The sequence below is a fragment of the Equus asinus genome, chromosome X (assembly GCF_041296235.1).
Source record: "Equus asinus isolate D_3611 breed Donkey chromosome X, EquAss-T2T_v2, whole genome shotgun sequence".
In the NCBI taxonomy this organism is placed as follows: Eukaryota; Metazoa; Chordata; class Mammalia; order Perissodactyla; family Equidae; genus Equus; species Equus asinus.
Window position 1 is genome coordinate 18,994,331 of NC_091820.1, and position 20,845 is coordinate 19,015,175.

The 20,845-nt window shown below is 39.7% G+C and overlaps 1 protein-coding gene across 3 annotated transcripts in view; it reads right to left on the reverse strand.

The window, feature by feature from the left end:
* Window positions 1–20,845, reverse strand: part of APOO (apolipoprotein O) — a 68,060-nt gene that overhangs the window by 39,913 nt on the left and 7,302 nt on the right. For all 3 annotated transcript variants that reach the window (XM_014867889.3, XM_070503064.1, XM_070503063.1), the window contains exons 2-4: window positions 4,753–4,860; window positions 3,491–3,610; window positions 626–680 (exon numbers count right to left, since the gene is read on the reverse strand). In XM_014867889.3, coding sequence (XP_014723375.1) covers window positions 626–680; window positions 3,491–3,610; window positions 4,753–4,860 — 283 coding nt within the window. The remainder of the gene's footprint in view (window positions 1–625; window positions 681–3,490; window positions 3,611–4,752; window positions 4,861–20,845) is intronic.

Below are 20,845 nucleotides of genomic sequence, written 5' to 3' on the forward strand. Positions count from 1 at the left end.
GTAGACATGGCACTGCTTGGCAAAAGCCATGCTGTGGTAGGCGTCCCACATAGAAAGCAGAGGAAGACGGTCACGGATGTTAGCTCAGGGCCAGTCTTCCTCAGCAAAAAGAGGAGGATTGGCAGCAGTTAGCTCAGGGCTAATCTTCCTCAAAAAAAACACAAAAAACTAAGAACACTACTAATTATGCAATGAGGGCTTTCGTAGTCATATCAGCCCAGTTCCTTCCTGCCTCTAAACTTCTATAACATGTATTAATAGCTGTGCAAATGAGCTATCCTGATTCTGAACACCTACCAATGAGCTAGTGTGGGTTAGTGCGAGTTACAGATGGACAGTGCACTGGGAAATAGATTTAAAGAAAAAAAATCCACAGTGTATCTACACTTGCCAGGCCAACAAACCTAACGATCTTGAAGAGACTTACCTGAGTGTTTGGGGACACTAGTCCTCCAAAATCTGATGAAAACAATAAATTTTCTTTCCAGAAAAATCCACATAGCTCTAAAATTCTGCATATAATTTTAAGAATTCACATATCCCCTGGAGCCCATCCATGGAATTCCAGTTGAAGAGTCCAATGTTAATGAAGAAACTGATTATGCCTAATTAAAAATCAACTTACCTAACCCCCATTGAACCAAACTTTGCATCTTGGGCTTAGTTTGGGAATACGTTTCCTAAAAAGGTGAAAGAAAAATAATAAGTAAGATTTGCTGATAAGTAAAAATATATATTTGTGAGTAATTATCTGTCGTTACTGAATAATTATCATGTTATTAACACTTTTTGAACAAAGGGATATACTGTCTGTCTGGGGGGTTTTGTGTTCTTTTTTCTTTTGTAATTTCCCCTTCACCACAAATTGCTCAGCAGAATGGCTCATTATTGCCACAGGAAGCAAAGATTTCAAGTAGAATGGTTTCAACAACCCAGCCTTTTCATTCTTCCATTAAAATTGAAGAGAATGGACAAAAATCAATCCCCTTGATAATTAAAGTGGCCATCCCTTTCCTGTGAGATTAAATCTACCCTTCATATTAACTCTACTTCCTGATTTGCCAGGATCTGAAAACTGCCCATTTGAAGCAGGAATGACTAGCTTTAAGGGGACAAAGGAGTCTATATTCAAGTTTGGAGAGACCCTTACCCAATCCTGAAGCAGATGAAGTGTTAACGTTCTCTTAACAACAACAACAACAATAAAAGGTTTTGTACATGAATATCAGATGATCCTAAAGAAAACAAGGGGCCAACTAGAAGGTACCCACCTTTAAGAAGTCTGTGGTGAAGATGGGAAAGGAGATATGTGGGAATCAGAAGGTATCAGAACCAGTTGCCACTTGGAAAAGGATTTGTTTTATTTAATTCAGTTCAAATCAGAACAACTTATCCTAATACTGTTAAATGGCCTTAAATAATAAATGCTGAATTTGGGGGAGGACATAAAAAACATAAAAAAACTGAGTATCACTTCATTAAAATCCATTATTGGTTTTTTCTGCTCATAAAAAAAAACAAAAACTACAGATCAATGTCTAGAGTGACTGCTCACTTCTTTTGCTAGCACAATCTTTTTACTATGAAGAAAAATTAAATCAGTTCTTGAAGAAAGGGGCTAGAAACTGTTGGCCTGAAAAAGGAGCCAGCAATCAGAAATCATTCTATAGGAAAATAAAACCATCATAATCACGAAAAAGCTTTTTTATTTAGAAGTAGTGCAAATAAACATGTTGATAACTATTTTATTATCTAGAGAGGTATTTTGCTGCACTGAGTATCATGTACAAACAAAAAAGTTAAAAATAAAGAGCAACCTTAGGTTGAAAGGTAAAGAGATAAAGCACTTTTATGATTAAAAAAAAAAGAGAGAGCGAGCCAGCCCTGATGGCCTAATGGTTAAAGTTTGGCGCGTTGTGCTTTGGCGGCCCAGGTTCAGTTCCCAGGCATGGAACCACCCCACTCATCTGTCAGTAGCCCCGCTGTGGCAGCAGCTCACATAGGAGAACTAGAAGAACTTACAACTAGAATATACAACTATGTACTGGGGCTTTGGGGAGGGGGAAAAAAAAAGAGGAAGATTGGCAACAGATGTTAGCTCAAGGCAAATCTTCCCAGGCAAAAAAAAAAGCGAGAACTAACAGTAGTCATGCCTACGTGACACAAAAATATTTGCACAAATTTGCTGCCCTTACCTTCACCATCAGCAGATGGTTTGAAAATCTTCTAGAACAAGAGAATACTGTCTAAGCATTTTACAACACATTATATATAAACTCTTTAGTTACTTCATAACTCAATAATATGACTATGATATTTAAGTGTAATGACAATTTATACTGTTGATACAGTCTATGTTTCCTGTATTCTTTCTAAATGATGAACAAAAGTTCAGCACTGCCACAGACAGTGGAAAAATTTTAAAACAAGTTCTGGATGAAAATTGAGTTTGTAAGTCTCAAGCAAAGTAAACCTAGACCATGTCACACATACCTACATACTTTTTACTAATTTGTACAAAATCAAGATCAGGCACAGCAAACAGATGTATGTAAATGAAAGCAGATTGTAAACTTCAGTTTCAGATGTTAAAAATCGCAGAAATGTTTTCACAAACATAATGACAAACGCCTGATCTAAAACCTGAGCAGTGGCAGAAGCCAATCTGTATATGTAGTTCTTTAATCTTTGGGGCAAACAGTTCAGTACTCAAATATGCAATTTCACCCTTTTTTAGTTATCTACCCTCCTGTTAATAGCATTCAAAATGCTCTGTAACCATTCCCGTTTAAAGTAATATTGATTTGTAGATTCTCTGGGAGGAGAAAAACTTCGCAATTTTGATATAAATGTTTACATTGTATCCTTTTTCTTCTACTACAGTTCCAGCCCCATATCCTCCTCTCGTAGAAGATAATATTTTCATAGCTGTGACCAACAAGATAGATACCACCAGCCCTCCGCTCTCCAGTCAATGTGCCACACGCTGCCCAGTGGGAGGGACATTTTCTCCGCAGCTTTGACAACAGCTGCCACCAGGAAGCTAGGGCTCGCTGCTCCCCCTCAGAGATGGCACTGATGAACACTTGTAAGTGGGGCACTCTTAAGTTGGGGTCCTTTATCGTGCCCTTTTCTAAGAAGATGCAGCCAGGGGCCAGCCCAGTGGCGCAGCAGTTAGGTGCACACGTTCCACTTCGGCGGCCCAGTGTTTGCCAGTCTGGATCCCAGGTGCAGACATGGCACCGCTTGGCACGCCATGCCGTGGTAGGCATCACACATATAAAGTAGAGGAAGATGGGCACAGATGTTAGCTCAAGGCCAGTCTTCCTCAGCAAAAAGAGGAGGATTGGCAGATGTTAGCTCAGGGCTAGTCTTCCTCAAAAAAAATAAATAAATAAAAATAAATAAATAAAAACATGCAGCCAATATAGACTTTTCACTATTGACTCTAAAAAGAAATGTGTTCACTCCATTTTCAGAACAGCTGTACCTGACACCAACTTGTATATGGCTTGCAATAATGTCGGAGATGTGAGATGCTTTCTTCAAGTTGGGTCCTTGGCTCCTCCACATATTTAGATTGACCTTCAGGAACAGAGTAGAGTGAAAGCTGCATACATTAAACAACAAAACAAAAAGAAATTGAAAAGTGTATACAGTAATGAGATAACCTAATCAATTATTAAATTTGTAAGCATCATATTTCTAATAATTCATGAACTGCAGTGACTCTAAGGGTTACGTGCACCCTGAACCTTGCTTCAGAGGATCTTTGCACCTTACTTATTTCCTGAATCAATAAGAACAAGGCCAAGAAGGCGGGGCTAAAGTGTCTGATCCTCCTCCCCTACTGGTAGCAGACAAAGCAGCACCTTCTCTCCATTTTATATACTGGTATTTGGTATTCCACCTTGGATTGACTTTGGAAAAAGGATCCTATTACTGTAAAGAGTGGGTGGGAGTTGGGGTGAAAGAAATATTTGAGAGTAATTGAAGAGCATTTTACTTAGTTCAAATGATCAGTCTGGTGCTAATCAAAGCAAGATAGCAAGTTTGTTCCCCACCCAGAGAAGAAAGTTTTCACAGCCACTACTGGCTCCTTCTTCATGCTCAAAAATGCCACTGTTCCCAGGCCTGAGAAGAAGAGAGTAAAGGGCAAGAGATAAGCTAATTAGCTTTATGCAAACACCATTCAAGTAACCCCACTCATTACTGAAGGTAGATCTTTATGTCACACTTTACTCAAAGTCAAAAGAAACCAAATATCCAAAATAATCAGTGGGGAGTACAGACAAAAAAGACTGTTAACAATGGAGAGATTTCTTGTTTTATTTATTAAGCATCTACTTATGAGACTCTAATCTAGCCAAGAAGCCGAATGAGCTCAGGTCTTTAACTTCTGAAACAAGGAAAAATATGAATATTTTCTTGGCTTGCTAAGCAGCCTAGAATCAGGCAGATCACTCAGAAGCAAGTTGTGCTTACAATCTACTGGGCCATAGCAGATTCCTCACTGAAAATCTAGACAACATTCCTTAATTATGCCCTTAGCTAAGGACCATTAATTAAAGTTTATACGTTGAAAAAGCCATTGTCTAGTAGCTTCCCACAAAGAAAAACAAACCATAAGGAAATATATTTCCCTTTAAATATCTTCTAAACTGCCATATCTTTCCAATATACGATCTGTATACTTCCTCTAGTAACTAAATCAGAAGTTCAAAATATATCACAACATGAACAGCATGTTACCTCATTAACCTTCACCGAAGTTTTGTGAGGTGAGTCCTTTTTCGGTGAGGCGTAGACTTTGAAGGTGAGCAGACCCAGGCTGGCCGGCCCCAGGGACCGCTGAATTACCTGAAACACAGAAGCAATCTTAAACCCAAAGCTACAAACTGAATGTGCATAACGTGAGCACGTTTATAACCTCAGCCACTCTTGCCCTGAAAAGCTGATTGTGCTTTATGAGAAATAAATGTACTCCTGAAGTTTCATGGAAGTCAGAACCTAAAAAACATGTTCTCACAGACTTACAATTTCAGGTCATCTTTATCTTAATTTCCAAAAGACAGTAGTTCCTAAGTTTTCCTACTTAGCCTTTCACGTAAAATAAAAGATAACAGACACAGACACACATATACACGTGCTTTTAGAAATGAGAGAAAATGCTATGGAATGAATTTAAAATTATCAAATAGTCTCAGTCTTTTTCTCTCTCTCTTTCTCACACACACACACACACCCACCCACCCACCCACCCACCCAACAAGGGAAGGAGTTTTTAATGATCTCACCTAGTGATTCACCGAACAGAGTAAAAATTATTTCTGTTATTCTAATAATCAAACCCTCAGAAGCTCTCCCTTTCCATTCCCATCCAGAGCTGGTCTCCCCTGATCTCAGATCCCAAACTCAGTCTCTTTCTGAGCCTTGTTCTCCTTGACTGGGTCACTCATGCCCATGGCTTCAACACAAAGCCAGTGACTCTCAGATATGTAGCTCCAGCCCAGAGTTCTCTCCTGAGCTCCCGACTCACTTATCTTGTTACTTCTGGACATTTCCACTTAGATGGGACACAAGCTCCCCAGACCAAGAATGTCCAAAACAAACTCATGAGGATTTTGTCTGTGCCTCCAAGTCCACACTAGGCCTGATGGGTGAATGTGTGCTGTGGAATCAAGTCAGAAAGCTTTTTTGCAATAATAATCCCCTACATTTACACAGCACTTCACCATCTAGCATCTCTCCCCCAGACCTGCCCCTCTTCCCATGCTTCCTCTCTCAGGAACAGTGCCACCACCCAACAGACAACCCGATCAGAAACTCTGAGGTCATCTTCACCACTACCCCCCATGCTATTGCTCACTAAGTCCTTCTAATTCAGTCTATGAAATGATCTCAGTTCACTTTCTCCTCCTTATCCCCTCCTGTATAATCTTCTCTTGGGCCCTCATATCTTCCCTGGATTGTTTTAGCAGCATTCTTTGTTTTTCCTCTCCCCAAAGCCCCAGTATATAGCTGGACCCACTAGTTGTAGGTCATTCTAGTTCTTCTATGTGGGATGCCACCACAGCATGGCTTCATGAGCAGTGTATAGGTCCATGCCCAGGATCTGAATCGACAAACTCCAGGCCACCAAAGTGGAGCATGCCAACTTAACCACTCAGCCACGGGGCCAGCCCCATTTTAACAGCATTCTAACTGCCCACTTGGCCCTCTGATGACTCAACCATACTACAAAAGAATGATCTTTCTAAACTGCAAACCTGATTATCTTCTATCCTTGTTTGAGATCTTTTGGTATTCATTACCTAGGATTTTTACATGGGCCAAACAAGGTCCATTAAGATCCGATCCCAATCACCTTCTCTAACCCCATCTCTCTGTCACTCTGCCTTCTCCCACAAAGCTGGAACTCCACATATTTCTCCCATGCTGTTTCCCAGCTTCAGGGGTTCATAAATGCTGATTCTTCTGCCTAGAATGCCCTATACTTGCTTTGTCTTTCTGTACAACTGCCTAAGAGCAGGGAGATTCATTGCTTTTCTTTTTTTTCTTATTTATCCATTTATGTCTAACAAGTTCTCCCTAACAGACTAGAAGCCCTCTCAGGATGGGGCTGTGTCTTACTCTGTATTCCTTCCTAGTGCCTGTGACTATGCCTAGCATATAAGAAATGCTCAATAAGTGTTTACTACCTGCATGAATGGACGGAAGAGAGGGGAAAAATAAATGAGTGGTTGACTTGCTCTAACTACTTAGGATGATTTAGCATCACGGAAATCATATTACTGAGATTTGCAATGCCTGTAATGTGAAACACTAGGCTATTCTGTACTATTCACAAAACATATAATGCTAGATAAAACTTAACAAAAATGTCTGTTGGAATGGATGCCTGGAGTCACACACAAAAAGGAAATTCTCATATTTCAGGAGCAAACAAAGAGCTAGAAGCTATTTTTAAAAAGCGTGGTTATTACTTTAGTTTAAAAATAATTAATACACCCTGAAGTACTAAGTGTTCATCCTGGAAGGGCTTAATTTCAAGGCAACATTACTAAAATTTCTTTTGCTTCCAAGGTAAAAGCCAGCTACCGCTGACATCAGTTAATGTGGTTTGTGCCCACCATAATTATTAGGCAGCATCAGCAGCACTCTGATACAACCTAGAGATCAACAGCCCCTCCCAGAAAACTACTACAACCTACATAAAAGGACTTTTTTAAAATTCACTGTTTAAATTAATAAATCCATAGTTCTCCCCCATAGCTCTTTGAAGGAGGCCAGGCAATCTGAGGCTTGTGTCACCCAAGAATTCCGGCAGTTCCCAGGAGGAAGTCCCCTCCCTGCACCCCAGGAAAGGGCCTATTGGGCTGCTGGTATCTGGAGGTGTGAACTCAGTGCTTTCTGTCCGTCCATGACCTACAGACAACACAGCTTGAACTGGGAACTTTTCACTGACCCAGCTGGCCCACCGGACGCCCTTCCTCATTGGCAACAGCTGATGCCCCACCTCTTCCTCATGCCTCCATCCAGCACTGGAGCCTCAAGGCTCTGTGGGCTTCATATTGTCCCCTATTTTCATCCTTGTTTGATGTATTGCCTTATGTTGACCTTTTAAATTCTTGATTCCTGCTTTCAATCCTTAATCCTATCTGCGTTTCACATATTTCATTTTTCATCTTATGGCCTTCTATCACTTTAATTCAGATTTCTACTTTTATGTTCTTGATCATTCTCACTCACTTTCATCTTTTATTTTCCATCTCAACTCGTTTACTTTTTAAATTACCATTTTATTGGATTCTTGATTATCAATTTCTACTTTATTTTTCCCTCTTAGCTGTTTTTCCAGTTTTCATATTAGGCTCAGTCTGCCCCTTTATTGCCCAAGTTGTTTTCTTCTTCCTCTTCTGTTAGTTTCCCCCAAAGCCCACCCTCACTCCCATTCCACAGCAAGAACTGTGACCACAAGGGTGGCAGCACCCAAGAAAGCCTGCTCCTGCAGTTCCCCTTTCAGCTTCCTGCAGGCTCTCAACAAACTAAACAAAAAAAAACAAACCTCCACCCAGGAGACTTGGAAGAGCCAGAGATTAACACCCGCCATGGCCACAATTCTCTCTGTAGAGAGCATGTGATTTACTTTAGGGTTTCTCAACCTCCACATTATTGACATTTGGGCTGGGTCAGTCTTTGATGGGAGGCGTCCTGTGCACTGCAGGAGGCTTAGCAGCATCCCTGGCCTCTACCCACTAGAAGCCAGTAGCACCCCCTCCCAGTTATGAGTTAAAAATGTCTCTAGACACTGCCAAAAGTCTCCCAGGGGGCATTTCCCCCCCATTGAGAAGCACTGATTTACTCGAATAAATATTATTTTCTGACATCTCTCACATCAAAACTTTAATAAAATCTGTATGTTTTAAAATCCATGGCCTCAGGGCCGGCTCTGAGGCCGAGTGGTTAAGTTTGAGTGCTCTGCTTCAGCAGCCCAGGGTTCGCCGGTTCGGATCCTGGGCATGGACCTACACACCACTCATCAAGCCATGCTGTGGAGGCATCCCACACAGAATAACTAGAATGACTTACAACTAGGATATACAGCTATGTACTGGGGCTTTGGGGAGAAAAATAAGAGGAAGATTGGCAACAGATGTTAGCTCAGGATCAATCTTCCTCACTAAAAACACACCTTTAAAAAAAAATCCATGACCTCAAACCTAATACACAGTGATAGAAATCAGAACAGTTGAGGCCTAGGGGTGAAATGTGTATGTGTGGGGGGGGGGGTGGACTTACTGAGAAGGGGCACAAGGGAACTTTCTTGGGTGATAGAAATGATCTGTACCTTGATTGAGGTGTGTGGGCTACAGAAGGTATGTACATTTGTCAAAACTCAAATTGTTTTAAGATCTGTGCAACCTAAAACTTGTACATCTCACTGTATGTAAACTATATCTCAAAAAGAAATTCATGCACACCTAAACTGTGCCAAGTTCATGCCAAAATATGGGTGGGAACTACAGACCAAAGGTCATTCCTAGGAAGGAGTCAGTCACACACCTGACCATGGTCAGGAACTAGGTGGTATTGACCTGTGCAATGGAAACCTTCAGGAGCAGGCTAGTAAAAAGGATTCACAGGCAGACAAGCCTGATGCTGATGCACTGCCCAACACCTTGGGTGGGTCACCTTCCTTTCTGGCATCAAAGGGGGCTCCTCTTGGCATTATGCTAAGTAAAATAAGTCAGACAGAGAAAGACAAATACCGTATGATCTCACTTATATGTGGAATCTTAAAAAAAAAAAAAAAAACCCAAGCTCATAGATACAGAGAACAGGCTGGCTGTTGCCAGAGGCTGGGGGTGGGTGAAATGGGTGAAGAGGGTTAAAAGGTACAAATTTCCAGTTATAAAAGAAATAAGTCATAGGGATGTAGTGTGCAGCATGGTGACTATAATTAATAATACTGTATCGCATATTTGAAAGTTGCTAAGAGAATAAATCTTAAAAGCTCTCACCACAAGAAAAAAATTTTGTAACTAGGTATGGTGATGGATATTAACTAGACTTATTGTGGTCATTTTACAATATATACAAATATCAAATCATTATGTTGTACACCTGAAACTAATACAATGTCATATGTCAATTATACCTCAATTAAAAAGGGAGGGCTCCTCTTGGTGAGGGACTACCCCATTCCACTTTGGCCAGACCAGATGTTACCACAAATGGGGATTCTGGATGCTGGGCCTCTGCTGAGTGGCTATCGTAATTTGTTAGGGTTCATACTGAGTATTCAGGCCAACCCACTCAATATCAGAATTTAAGAAGGGAAAGGCTGTTAAAATGGGCAGAGATCACCCCAGGTAAGTGTGAGGGTAAAAGAAGGGGCGAAGAAGAACCTTCCTGAATCTTTTGTCTCTGCAAGGAAGAAAATGAACACTAAAATGCAAGTTAGATGCCTCGAAGAAAGAATTAACCAACTTCCAGGGTCTGACATAATCTCTAAAGCTCTGGCTTTATCAGCTTTTCTCCCATGGGCACTCCTGTTGGGTCGCCTGTGACACACAAACACAAAGGCATTCTCTCTCCAAAAGGGATACTGACCCATTATGGTACAACCAGACTAAAAATACCTCCTGGGAAGTGAGATCTCCCCTGGACCTTTTCTGATGAGGGGCTACAACCTCTAGACTGCACATACCCATGACCTGAACATTCGCTGTCCCAAGTGATAGTCCTTGAGAATCCTTGTTTGCCAGGCTCACTTCCCACCCAGGGCAGATGGCTTGGCTCAGAAAGTAGGTACATATGTACCTTCCAAGAACAGGTTAGACATGAGTTTGGCTTGCTAGATCAAAGTCAAGCTCACTGCTTTAAGAGCTGCATCCTCAATGAGTGCTAAGCTACGGCTACTGACTAACTAGATCCAAAGGCTCTGTTGCTTTAGATGCAGCCTATCCTCTGGAGAGGACCCTCCAGTTACTAGATGCCTTTCCTGGAATTCAGCTAGCTGAAGGTCTCAAAGTAAGGACCCCAATGTGTTGGCTTGTCTGAGGTTTTCAAAATAGCTCTGAGGCCGGCCCCGTGGCCGAGAGGTTAAGTGAGTGCATTCCGCTTCGGTGGCCCAGGGTTTCACTGGTTCGGATCCTGGGCGTGGACATGGCACCACTCATCAGGCCATGCTGAGGTGGCATCCCACACGCCACAACTAGAAAGACTCACAACTAGAAAAAATATATACAACTATGTACTGGGGGAATTTGGGGAGAAAAAGCAGGAAAAAATAAAAGATTGTACTATGAAGTAGCATGTTTCTAGAAATTATTTTTAAAAAGTATTAGAAAAAAGAAAATAGCTCTAAGAGGGTTTTGAAAATAGTTTTAAGAGACCCATAGTCATAGGGAAAACTAAAATCTGGCTCAAAGGTGAGTTGGTGACTCTTAGCTTTGCAAACCTCAGGGAGAGTGTCATTGAGTTCTCTGGCTCATGTGGCTAATCCTTCTTTCTTTCTGTCTGATTTTATTCCCCAGCAAGATAGCTTATACTCTCCCTATCAAGGTATATTCTCCACCTTGGACCTTTGGACTCTCTCTGTCTTTCAACTTTTGTTTTACACAGTCCACAGGGGGCTTAATCATCAATGGAAACTGAGCATCAGGAGTGGCGTTTGGTTGGATGGAGCCCTAACAAGAAGTGTTGTAAAGGGGTAGGCCACCACTGTCTTCAAGACTTTCACTTCTAATGCTCTCCACTGAAGCTCACCAAGGACTGATGAGAGCAAAACAAATCTGGCTAGGTAAGCAGGATTACACACGATATAACAATTAGAAAAGGTCAAATAGAATTTTATTTCAAAAACAAGTATTTATTGCATACCTACTCCGTGTCAGGCACAGTGCTAAACAGGACACAGCGCTTAAGCAGACATGGTCCCTGCCCTTACAGAGTTCCCAGGAAGCTTATGAGTTTACTCAAAAAAGACTCAGGTCACAACTTGAAAAATTAATTTTTTTTAAAAGACTCAGGCATAAGATTGAGTTTAGCCCTCAGCTGCAGCAGTAAGGACAGATTCTTGCATCCAGTTAACCAAGATATGAATCTGGTGAGGTCACAAACACTCAGACTATAAATGGGTACCCAGGAGGCTAAACTGTCCCTGTTCTGCAAATAAAAGTACACTGTCCAGAACTCTGTAGCTCCAGGACCACTTTCTGACTGTGTCCTAGTAAAACTGCTCTAAAGACAAATAACCTCAAGCTAAATAAGCCACCCTTACAATTAGTCAAGGACACTGGTGAATGGTGGGACTCAAAACCCTGGCAACTTGCTTTCTTTTTCAACTCTAGGGAGAATCCAGTACACAGTCTCTCCCATTTTTAAGAGCGTGACCCTTTATCTCCCACAATTACAAACCTATTATCTTATTAGACCTTCCATTTAAAATATACACCAGTTTTCTTTTGGATAAAATGTAAGCCTTGCTTTTCAGGCCTGTGTACACAGGAGGTTTCAGAGTTACCTGGGGAGTTTTTTAGCAGTATAGATTCCAACGCCTTCACCAACGTTTAACTTAGTAAACGTTAACAGGGGCCCAAGAATCTATTCCCACAATCAGCCGACTTTAGAAAACCACTATTCCACAAGCAGATGCTTGGGGAACAGTTATTCAACTTAAGTTTGTATAAACACTCAAACGTACTGTCTACTTAGAGAAAGGAGGCAACTGCAAAACAAAAGGGGAGCGTTTATTTGGGGTCTTAGAATTGCAATTTTGGGAACACAGGTTCTGGCAGCAGTCAGAAAAGTGACCCCTGATGAGCAAAAATTAGGAGTTTTTCTTAGCAACAAGGAGAACCCAGAACATTCACCTCAGTTGTTTGTTAGGAAGGGTCAATTTATGTTAGAGTTCATTACCTTACTCAAGGACATCTTGTTGTTACCAGAAAAAGTATACTCTTGCACAGTCCTTCAGAAAGTCCTTTCTCAGCAAATAACTCCCTTTTGGCAAGTCAGCAAGGTCAGCATAGTTTCATAGTTTTAACAAGATGGAGTCCAGGGTACAAAATGGAGTCACTGTTGTCAACTCATTTCACAGTACTTACTTTTAAAAACATTTGAAAGAATGAAATGAAAATTGTCCTAAACATAAAAAGAAACAGTGACTGGCCACCCACGAGAGAAGTTACAGGATTTATTTACATTCAAATAAATCTTAAACAAAATACAACCAATACCCTCGACCCCTAATTCCATTTCTAACTACCACCCTGTCCTTTCTATCTCCCTCTACTGACAAAATTATTTTAAAATAGACTATGGTTAGCAGGCAGAATAGTGGACACCCTTAGCAAGCTGGGGAGTGACTAGAAAGGCCATGAGGGCTTCTAGAGCACTAAATACCCTAGTATGCTCAGTTTACAAAAATTCACTTACGATCCATGCACTTTTCAGTATGTATATTTCAACACAAAGTTACAAAGATAGACTCTGCTTTCTCTACTTTAGTCTCTCCTCCCTTCACTACTTAAGGTTCCTAAAACCGTTCTTCCCAAGGCCACCAATGGCCTCCCAGTTACTAAACTTCAATGGACACCTGGTATCTTGGTTGCACCCTGAAACTGGTGACCACTCCACTGTCTCTTCCTTTGGTTTCCAAGATTCCAGGCCAGCTCCATTCTACGAGCTTTGGAGGGTGCTCTTTCACTCTCCTTCTGGGCCTCTTTTGTTCTACCCCTCTCTTCAAGGTTGACGAGTCAGAGAAGTCCTTAACCCTCTCCTCTTCTCACTCCAGAGCAATTTCATTTAAGTCTAAGTCTTTAACTCCCATCCTATATTATTGATTCCCCAATCAGTATTCCCCACCCTGGCCTTCTTAAGCCTCAGGGCTTATAGATCTAATTCTCCATGGACATCTCCATCAGGTTTTTCAATTGCTACCTGTTAATGAATTATCTTTCTCCAAAAATCTGTTTTCCTGAGTTTCCCTACCTCAATTAATGGCCCTATAAGCCACCCAGTCAAAGGACAACATCAAAGCAACTCTTTAATGAAACAATGAAAATAGACTTCAAAGACAATAAGATGTGGTCGCTGCCTCCATAATCTAATAAGGTGGATGAACAATTACACTACCTGTGATAAGTATGCCAACAGACAAGGGACAGGAGTACCACAGAAAAAGGAAGAATGTGGTAACTGGAAAATTCTGGGAAACTGCAGAGAGAAGGCAGAATTAACCAGAAAGTTTATGCTTTTTTTTCTAGCAGTCACCTAACAGATTGGTGTTAAGACTCAGTGTCACTAGGGACAGCCTCTGTAAAGAGCAGTAACAAAAGAAACCAAAGGTTTGGAACATGAGGATGATCTCTGACACAGTACAATCTCTTCAGCTACACCCATGAGTAGATAGGATCTCAATACAGAGCAAATACAGGCAGCTATAAACCATGGCAGCTACTTTAATAATATCAAAAACTTTCTCAATCAAGAAGTTCCCTTTTAGTGTCAGATGGGGTTTCGATGATAATCTACTCAAAATAACTTAGTATCAAAAACTGCATAAATAGGGGGCCGGCCTGGCAGTGAAGTGGTTAATTTTGCACACTCAGCTCCAGTGGCCTGGGGTTCACCAGTTTGGATCCTGGGCTCAGACCGCTTATCAAGCCATGCTGTGGCAGGTGTCCCACATATAAAATAGCAGAAGATGGGCACAGATGTTAGCTCAGGGCTAATCTTCCTCAAAAAAAACCTGTATAAATAAATCTAATGCTTTAATTATTGCATTTTAGCTATTACATAACTTAGCTGTCATATAATCTATACATTAAAATGTACAGCTGTTTCCAAAGTTATTGCATAATATCATTTTATATCTATCACTATGGAAAATAAATGCATTTGGAGACATTTTAAAAGTAAATGTCATTTAAAATTAGATATTCCCCTATACAGGAAATGAAGCACAATGATGTATTTTTTCCCCCAAATGTTACACTGGTTCTTTGGTCTTCAACCAATCTTTTCTGGAATAATTTCCATCTGAAAACATTTTTAAAACAAATTTTAACAACAAAATGCTTTTAATCTGATTTTTTTCAGTTGTATAAAAGGTAAAAATCTGAAATGGATTTTTTTAAAAAGGTCTATGAAAACTGACAATGCTTTTGAGGTTATTCTTGTTCTAAGAAACTAACATAAAACAAAAAATATACTAAGTGAAAGAATTTAGGGTAAAACAAAATGATGAAAAAAATCAACAATTTTGCCCACATCAGGCTACATTGCTGTCCCTCATAAAGTGTCATAAATTGAATTAAAAATAAAGAGAAACTAAATGAGTCCATATTCTTGAAACATCAAAAGAACATACCCAGAGCTGGCCCTGTGGCCGAGTGGTTAAGTTCGCACGCTCCGCTGAGGCAGCCCAGGGTTCAGATCCTGGGCGCGGACATGGCACCACTCGTCAGGCCACGTTGAGGCGGCATCCCATATGCCACAACTAGAAGGACCTGCAACTAAGATATACAACTATGTACCAGGGGGAATTTGGGGAGATAAAGAAGAAAAAAAAAAAAAGATTGGCCACAGTTGTTAGCTCAGGTGCCAATCTTTAAAAAAAAAAAAAAAAAAGAATATGCCCTCCCCCGTAATGAGTATTGAGTACAGTACCTCTATTTTATACAGCAATCCTTTCTCATCTGGAGGGCCACATACCAAACTGGTAACACAGGATTTCTCTGAGAAAGGGGTAGAGGGAAGCAGACAATGGGAACCTGATAATTACTTTAACTGTACTGTTTTGACTTTTTACAAGGAAAAGGTATTTCAGTATTATCTATACAATTTTTTTAAATAGGTATTTTCTCATTTCACATCCCTTAGGATGGCCACTATCAAAAAAAACAGAAAATAAGGGGCTTGCCTGGTGGCATAGTGGTCAAGTTCGCACACTCCATTTCAGTTGCCCAGGGTTCGTGGGTTCAGAGCCCAGGCACAGACCTACACACCACTCATCAAGCCAAGCTGTGGCAGCACCCCACATACAAAATAGAGGAAGATTGGCACAGACGTTAGCTCAGGGCCAGTCTTCCTCACAGAAAAAAAAACCCCAGAAAATAACAAGTGTTGGCAAGGATATAAAGAAACTGGAACCCTCATGCACTGTTGGTGGGATTGTAAAATGGTATAACCACTAAGGAAAACAGTATGGAGGTTCCTCACAAAATTAAACTAGAACTACCATATGATCCAGCAATTCCACTTCTGGGTATATATCCAAAAGAATTGAAAGCAGGGTCTTGAGGATATATCTGCACACCCATGTTCACAGCAGCATTATTCACAATAGCTAAAAGCTGGAAGCAACCTAAGTGTCCATGGACAGATGAATGGATAAACAAAATGTGGTATATACATACAATGTAATATTAGAACCTCAGGACATTATGCTAAGTGAAATAAGCCAATCACAAAAGACAAATACTGTATGATTTCATTTATATGAGGTATCTAAAGTAGTCAAATTCATAGAAACAGAAAGTAGAATGGTGGTTACCAGAGGCTACGGGGAGGGGAAAAGGGGAGTTGTTATTTAATGAGTATAGAGTTTCAGTTTTGCAAGATGAAAAAGTTCTAGAGACCTTTTCCACATCAATGTGAATATATTTAACTCTACTGAACTGTACATTTAAAAATGGTTTGGATGGTAAATTTTGAGTTTTTCTACCACAATAAAAAAATATGGAACTACAAAAAAATGGTTAAGATGGTAAAAAAAAAATCAATGCCTCCACAAAAAAAGTATTTTCTCTTCAAAGTAGTAATGTTGATAGATCATACACTCAGTCAGAATTTATTGCAACTATTTATATAATAAAAAAATGGGACTTCATCAGACTAAAGAGCTTCTTCAAGGCAAGGGAAAACAGGATTGAAACAAAAAAACAACCCACTAATTGGGAAAAGATATTTACAAGTTATTTATCTGACAAAGGGTTAATCTCCATAATATATAAAGAACTCACACAGCTCAACAACAAAAAATCAAACAACCCGATCAAAAAATGGGCAGGGGACATGAACAAACATTTCTCCAAAGAAGATATACAGATGGCCAATAGACACATGAAAAGATGCCCATCATCACTAATCATCAGGGAAATGCAAATCAAAACTACACTAAGATATCACCTTACACCTGTCAGAATGGTAAAACTATCCAAAACAAAAAGTGACAAATGTTGGAGAGGTTGTGGAGAAAAAGGAACCCTCACACACTGTTGGTGGGAATGCAAACTGGTGCGGCCACTGTGGAAAACAGTATGGAGATTTCTCAAAAAATTAAAAATAGAAATACCTTATGACCCAGCCATCCCACTACTGGGTATCTATCCAAAGAACTTGAAATCAGCAATTCCAAAAGTCCCATGCACCCCTATGTTCATCGCAGCATTATTTACAATAGCCAAGACGTGGAAGTAACCTAAGTGCCCATCAACTGATGATTGGATAAAGAAGATATGGTATATACATACATACAATAGAATACTATTCAGCCATAAAAAAGGATAAAATCGTCCCATTCACAACAACATGGATGGACCTTGAGGGTATTATGTTAAGTGAAATAAGCCAGATAGAGAAAGACGAACTCTGTATGACTCCACTCACAGGTGGAAGTTAACATATAGACAAAGAGAACTGATTGGTGGTTACCAGGGGGAAGGGGGGGTGGGGGGAGGGCACAAAGGGTGAAGTGGTACACCTACAACATGACTAACAATAACATACAACTGAAATTTCACAAGGTTGTAAACTAGCATAATCTTAATAAACAAACAAACAAACAAACAACCAAACCAGCCATGGGGTGATGGCTTTTATAGCAGGATCATGAGAATAAAAAAAAAAAAAGATTGGCACCTGAGCTAACAACTGTTGCCAATCTTTTTTTTTTCTGCTTTATCTCCCCAAATCCGCGCCCCGCCCCCCCCCGCACATAGTTGTATATCTTAGTTGCAGGTCCTCCTGGTTGTGGCATGTGGGACGCTGCCTCAATGTGGCCTGACAAGCAGTGCCATATCCGCGCCCAGGATCCGAACCAGTGAAACCCTGGGCCGCCGCAGTGGAACATGTGAACTTAACCACTCGGCCACGGGGCCAGCCCCTATATAATAAATTAATAAAGGAAATTTACTTTCAATATATAATCATATGGCTTCCATTTGTAAATGCCTTCAGATCAAATTGTAAACCTATAAGAAAATCAGTCTCTTGGGCCAGCCTGGTGGTGCAGCAGTTAAGTGCGCATGTTCCGCTTCAGCGGCCCGGGGTTTGCTGGTTCAGATCCCGGGTGAAGACATGGCACCGCTTGACACGCCACGCTGTGGTAGGTGTCCCACATATAAAGTAGAGGAAGATGGGTACAGATGTTAGCTCAGGGCTAATAGTCCTCAAAATAATTAAGTAATTAATTAAATTAAATTTTAAAAAAAGAAAGAAAATCGGTCTCAATACATTTGAAATAAAAGTGAGAAAAGCAGATTAGAAAACAGTATTTCTTTAAAAAAGGGGGGGGGAGAGATTTGTGAGTTTTTTGAAAATGTCAAACTGAGGGTATATACAAGTATGCCCAGAAACGAGTCCGAAAAGATGTTAACAGTGGTTATTCACAGGTGGTGGGATTAAGGGTGATTCTTTAGTATTATCTGTATTTCCTACAGATTTTACCATGAATACGGATTTGTTCTGTAATATACAAAGAACGAAAATGGCTGGCTCCTGAGTATATTCTAAACAATTTGCCACAAAGTATGAAGATAACCCCAAATGAAGAGGGGAAAAAAACGTTTTGATCAGTGACAATATTTTTCGAATAAATATATTGATCAGTGACAGCGGGTTTGGAAGAAATTTGAGAGGATAATTAAATCTACCCTCTCAAAACGACTGTTTTCCAGGAACTCATTTGGATGTATAAATTTAGGAGCACTTACACTTTAACAACAACAATAGAAACCACAATCATTTCAATCTGTTTCATAGTGAAGAGATTATGAAGTCAATATTTTAAGAGTTCAGATTTTAACCAACAAGAAAAACTGTCTTCCAACTACGACAAACAGAACTATTTTATGAGAAACTTTCAGTTCTGTAATTCTGTAATTCAATTACTGAAGTAATTGATCTCTCCTAGCTCTTTCTCATCCACTATAAACTGACTGTGATCTAAAAATGAGGCTGTTTTGAAGATAACATTATATTTTTCTCACAGAAAACCAAGTTCTATTTTATCTTTGGAGGGCACAATTCAGCACAAAATTAGGTGAGCAAAGCACAGAAAATATGTTTCATCTGCAACTGTCTCATTTCCTACTCTTGAAAAACAGTTACTGGATTTTGTTAAATTCATACAAAAAATTAATAAAGTTGCCTGATAAACAGGAAGGAAACCTCAGAGCCAACAAGTGAGATAATTGTCCCTCCAGGCAGGTTTTTGAGTCATCTGGTTGGGCTGTACCGGTTTCACAGACTTGGAACACAAATGACATATAATTTACCATATTTCAAATTTCTTTTTAACTTCCTCATTCAAACAGAAATTTACCACTGCTTGCCTGAAACTGCAAAATCTATACATATTTTTCTCTCTTGGAACAGCATCCTAAGAGCCATTCACTCTTTTCTGAGTTAAGGGAATGTAAGTAGGAAAAAAAATCACAGGGGAGCATTTACCTCAAGCCTAGATTTTCAGATGCTTCGCTATTTTCAAGCCACCAAAAAAAATCTACACTTTCTAAGAGAAAGAACTATTCTGTCAAAGTAACCTCTATCTAGAGCCAGTTCCGTTTCCTAATAGACCCGTGTGTGCAGAGAGAAAGATGAGCTCACTGCTGACAGCTGCCTTCAGCCTCACCTCAGCTATTCACATCCTTTTTCTTCTTTAAGGAAAAGAAAACCACAAAACTCTTTCGAAAAAAAAATCATGTGCAAAGCTCAATTCAGCTGATGATAATCTGGATTCATACCAAAAATCTCTGTGAAACTAAGAAACAAAAACAAGAAAAGTCACTATTTGGCCGATACACAGCCACTTTTAACAGTGATCCCCAACGATGTGACTCCACAAACAGGTTCAGAGTCAATATTTGCCAAGTGAAATAAGTCATCAACAGATGACTTCGGAAACTTATTGGAGTCCTCGTATCACTTTGTGCTTAGTCAGTCATTCATCAGTGTAACCCATGTCATAAGAGGGCACGTGAATCAGCACCTCTAATGGGAGGGGAGATTCATTTCAGCACGTACAAAAAAAACCAGGCTATTTCACAAGGACTGACGTTTGTGGGAGGAGGGAAAAAAGAAAAATGAGTCTGTATTATTTTCATACATCCTATTTGAAAAGAACGTTCACAGGAATGACTAGACATATCTGAAAAAAGAAACCAACCACACAAAGACGTCCTTAAGTTGAAGCCAGTGTGGGCTTTGAATAAAACACGCTGCATTACTTCAAAGAGTCAGAAAGAAGTAGGACGATAAAGGGTGACTGTATTTAAAGTGCCTTTAGAACAATATTCATTCAAAATATGACTGTACTATCTACCATGTATAAAGCTATTAGGAAAATGCAGCTTAATCTTCAAAGTTGTAGGTTCTCAGCATATTGAAAACTTTACAATCCTCATTCTCAATTCTTGCTTCTACAACTTTTAGTATAAAATAAACACAAGTTTAAAAACCCATTACATTAAGGAAGTGGCACTGTAGAAGTTTTCTAATAAAACTGGCATGAGGCCATGCAAAAATGAGGGAAAACTGAGCAAAAGTAAAAACTAAATAACTGGCAAATTCGAAAATATATCTTTAGACTGAGACTTTTTTCCCTGAAAATATCTACATGAAGTTTCATGTTGTATGAACTAACTGCAAAATTCCACTTAAGCATTATTGGGGAAAATCAACTGATACAAACTTTTAATTCCTTTATTTTAAAAATCTTTTGGAACTTTCTTGTCATATTATAAATAAGCCAACTCTCAAGTTTTTGAAACAGATAGGTATCTTTGCTATAGCAATTTCTCATGCATCTAATTACTTCCAGTAATTTTAAATGTACCATACAAACGAATATCAAAGTTCATTACTTAGTCTCTAAGAAATTCCTGTCTAGCCTGGAAAGAACATGGGTGTGGGGCACATACACATATTGATTATAAATTAAACCTTTATATCATAAAATTCTACAAATATGCACAGGCCCCACGGGATAATAAACTCATTTATCATAAATGTCTAATGCATTATCTACTTTTCTCTTCCATTTTGTCTCTGT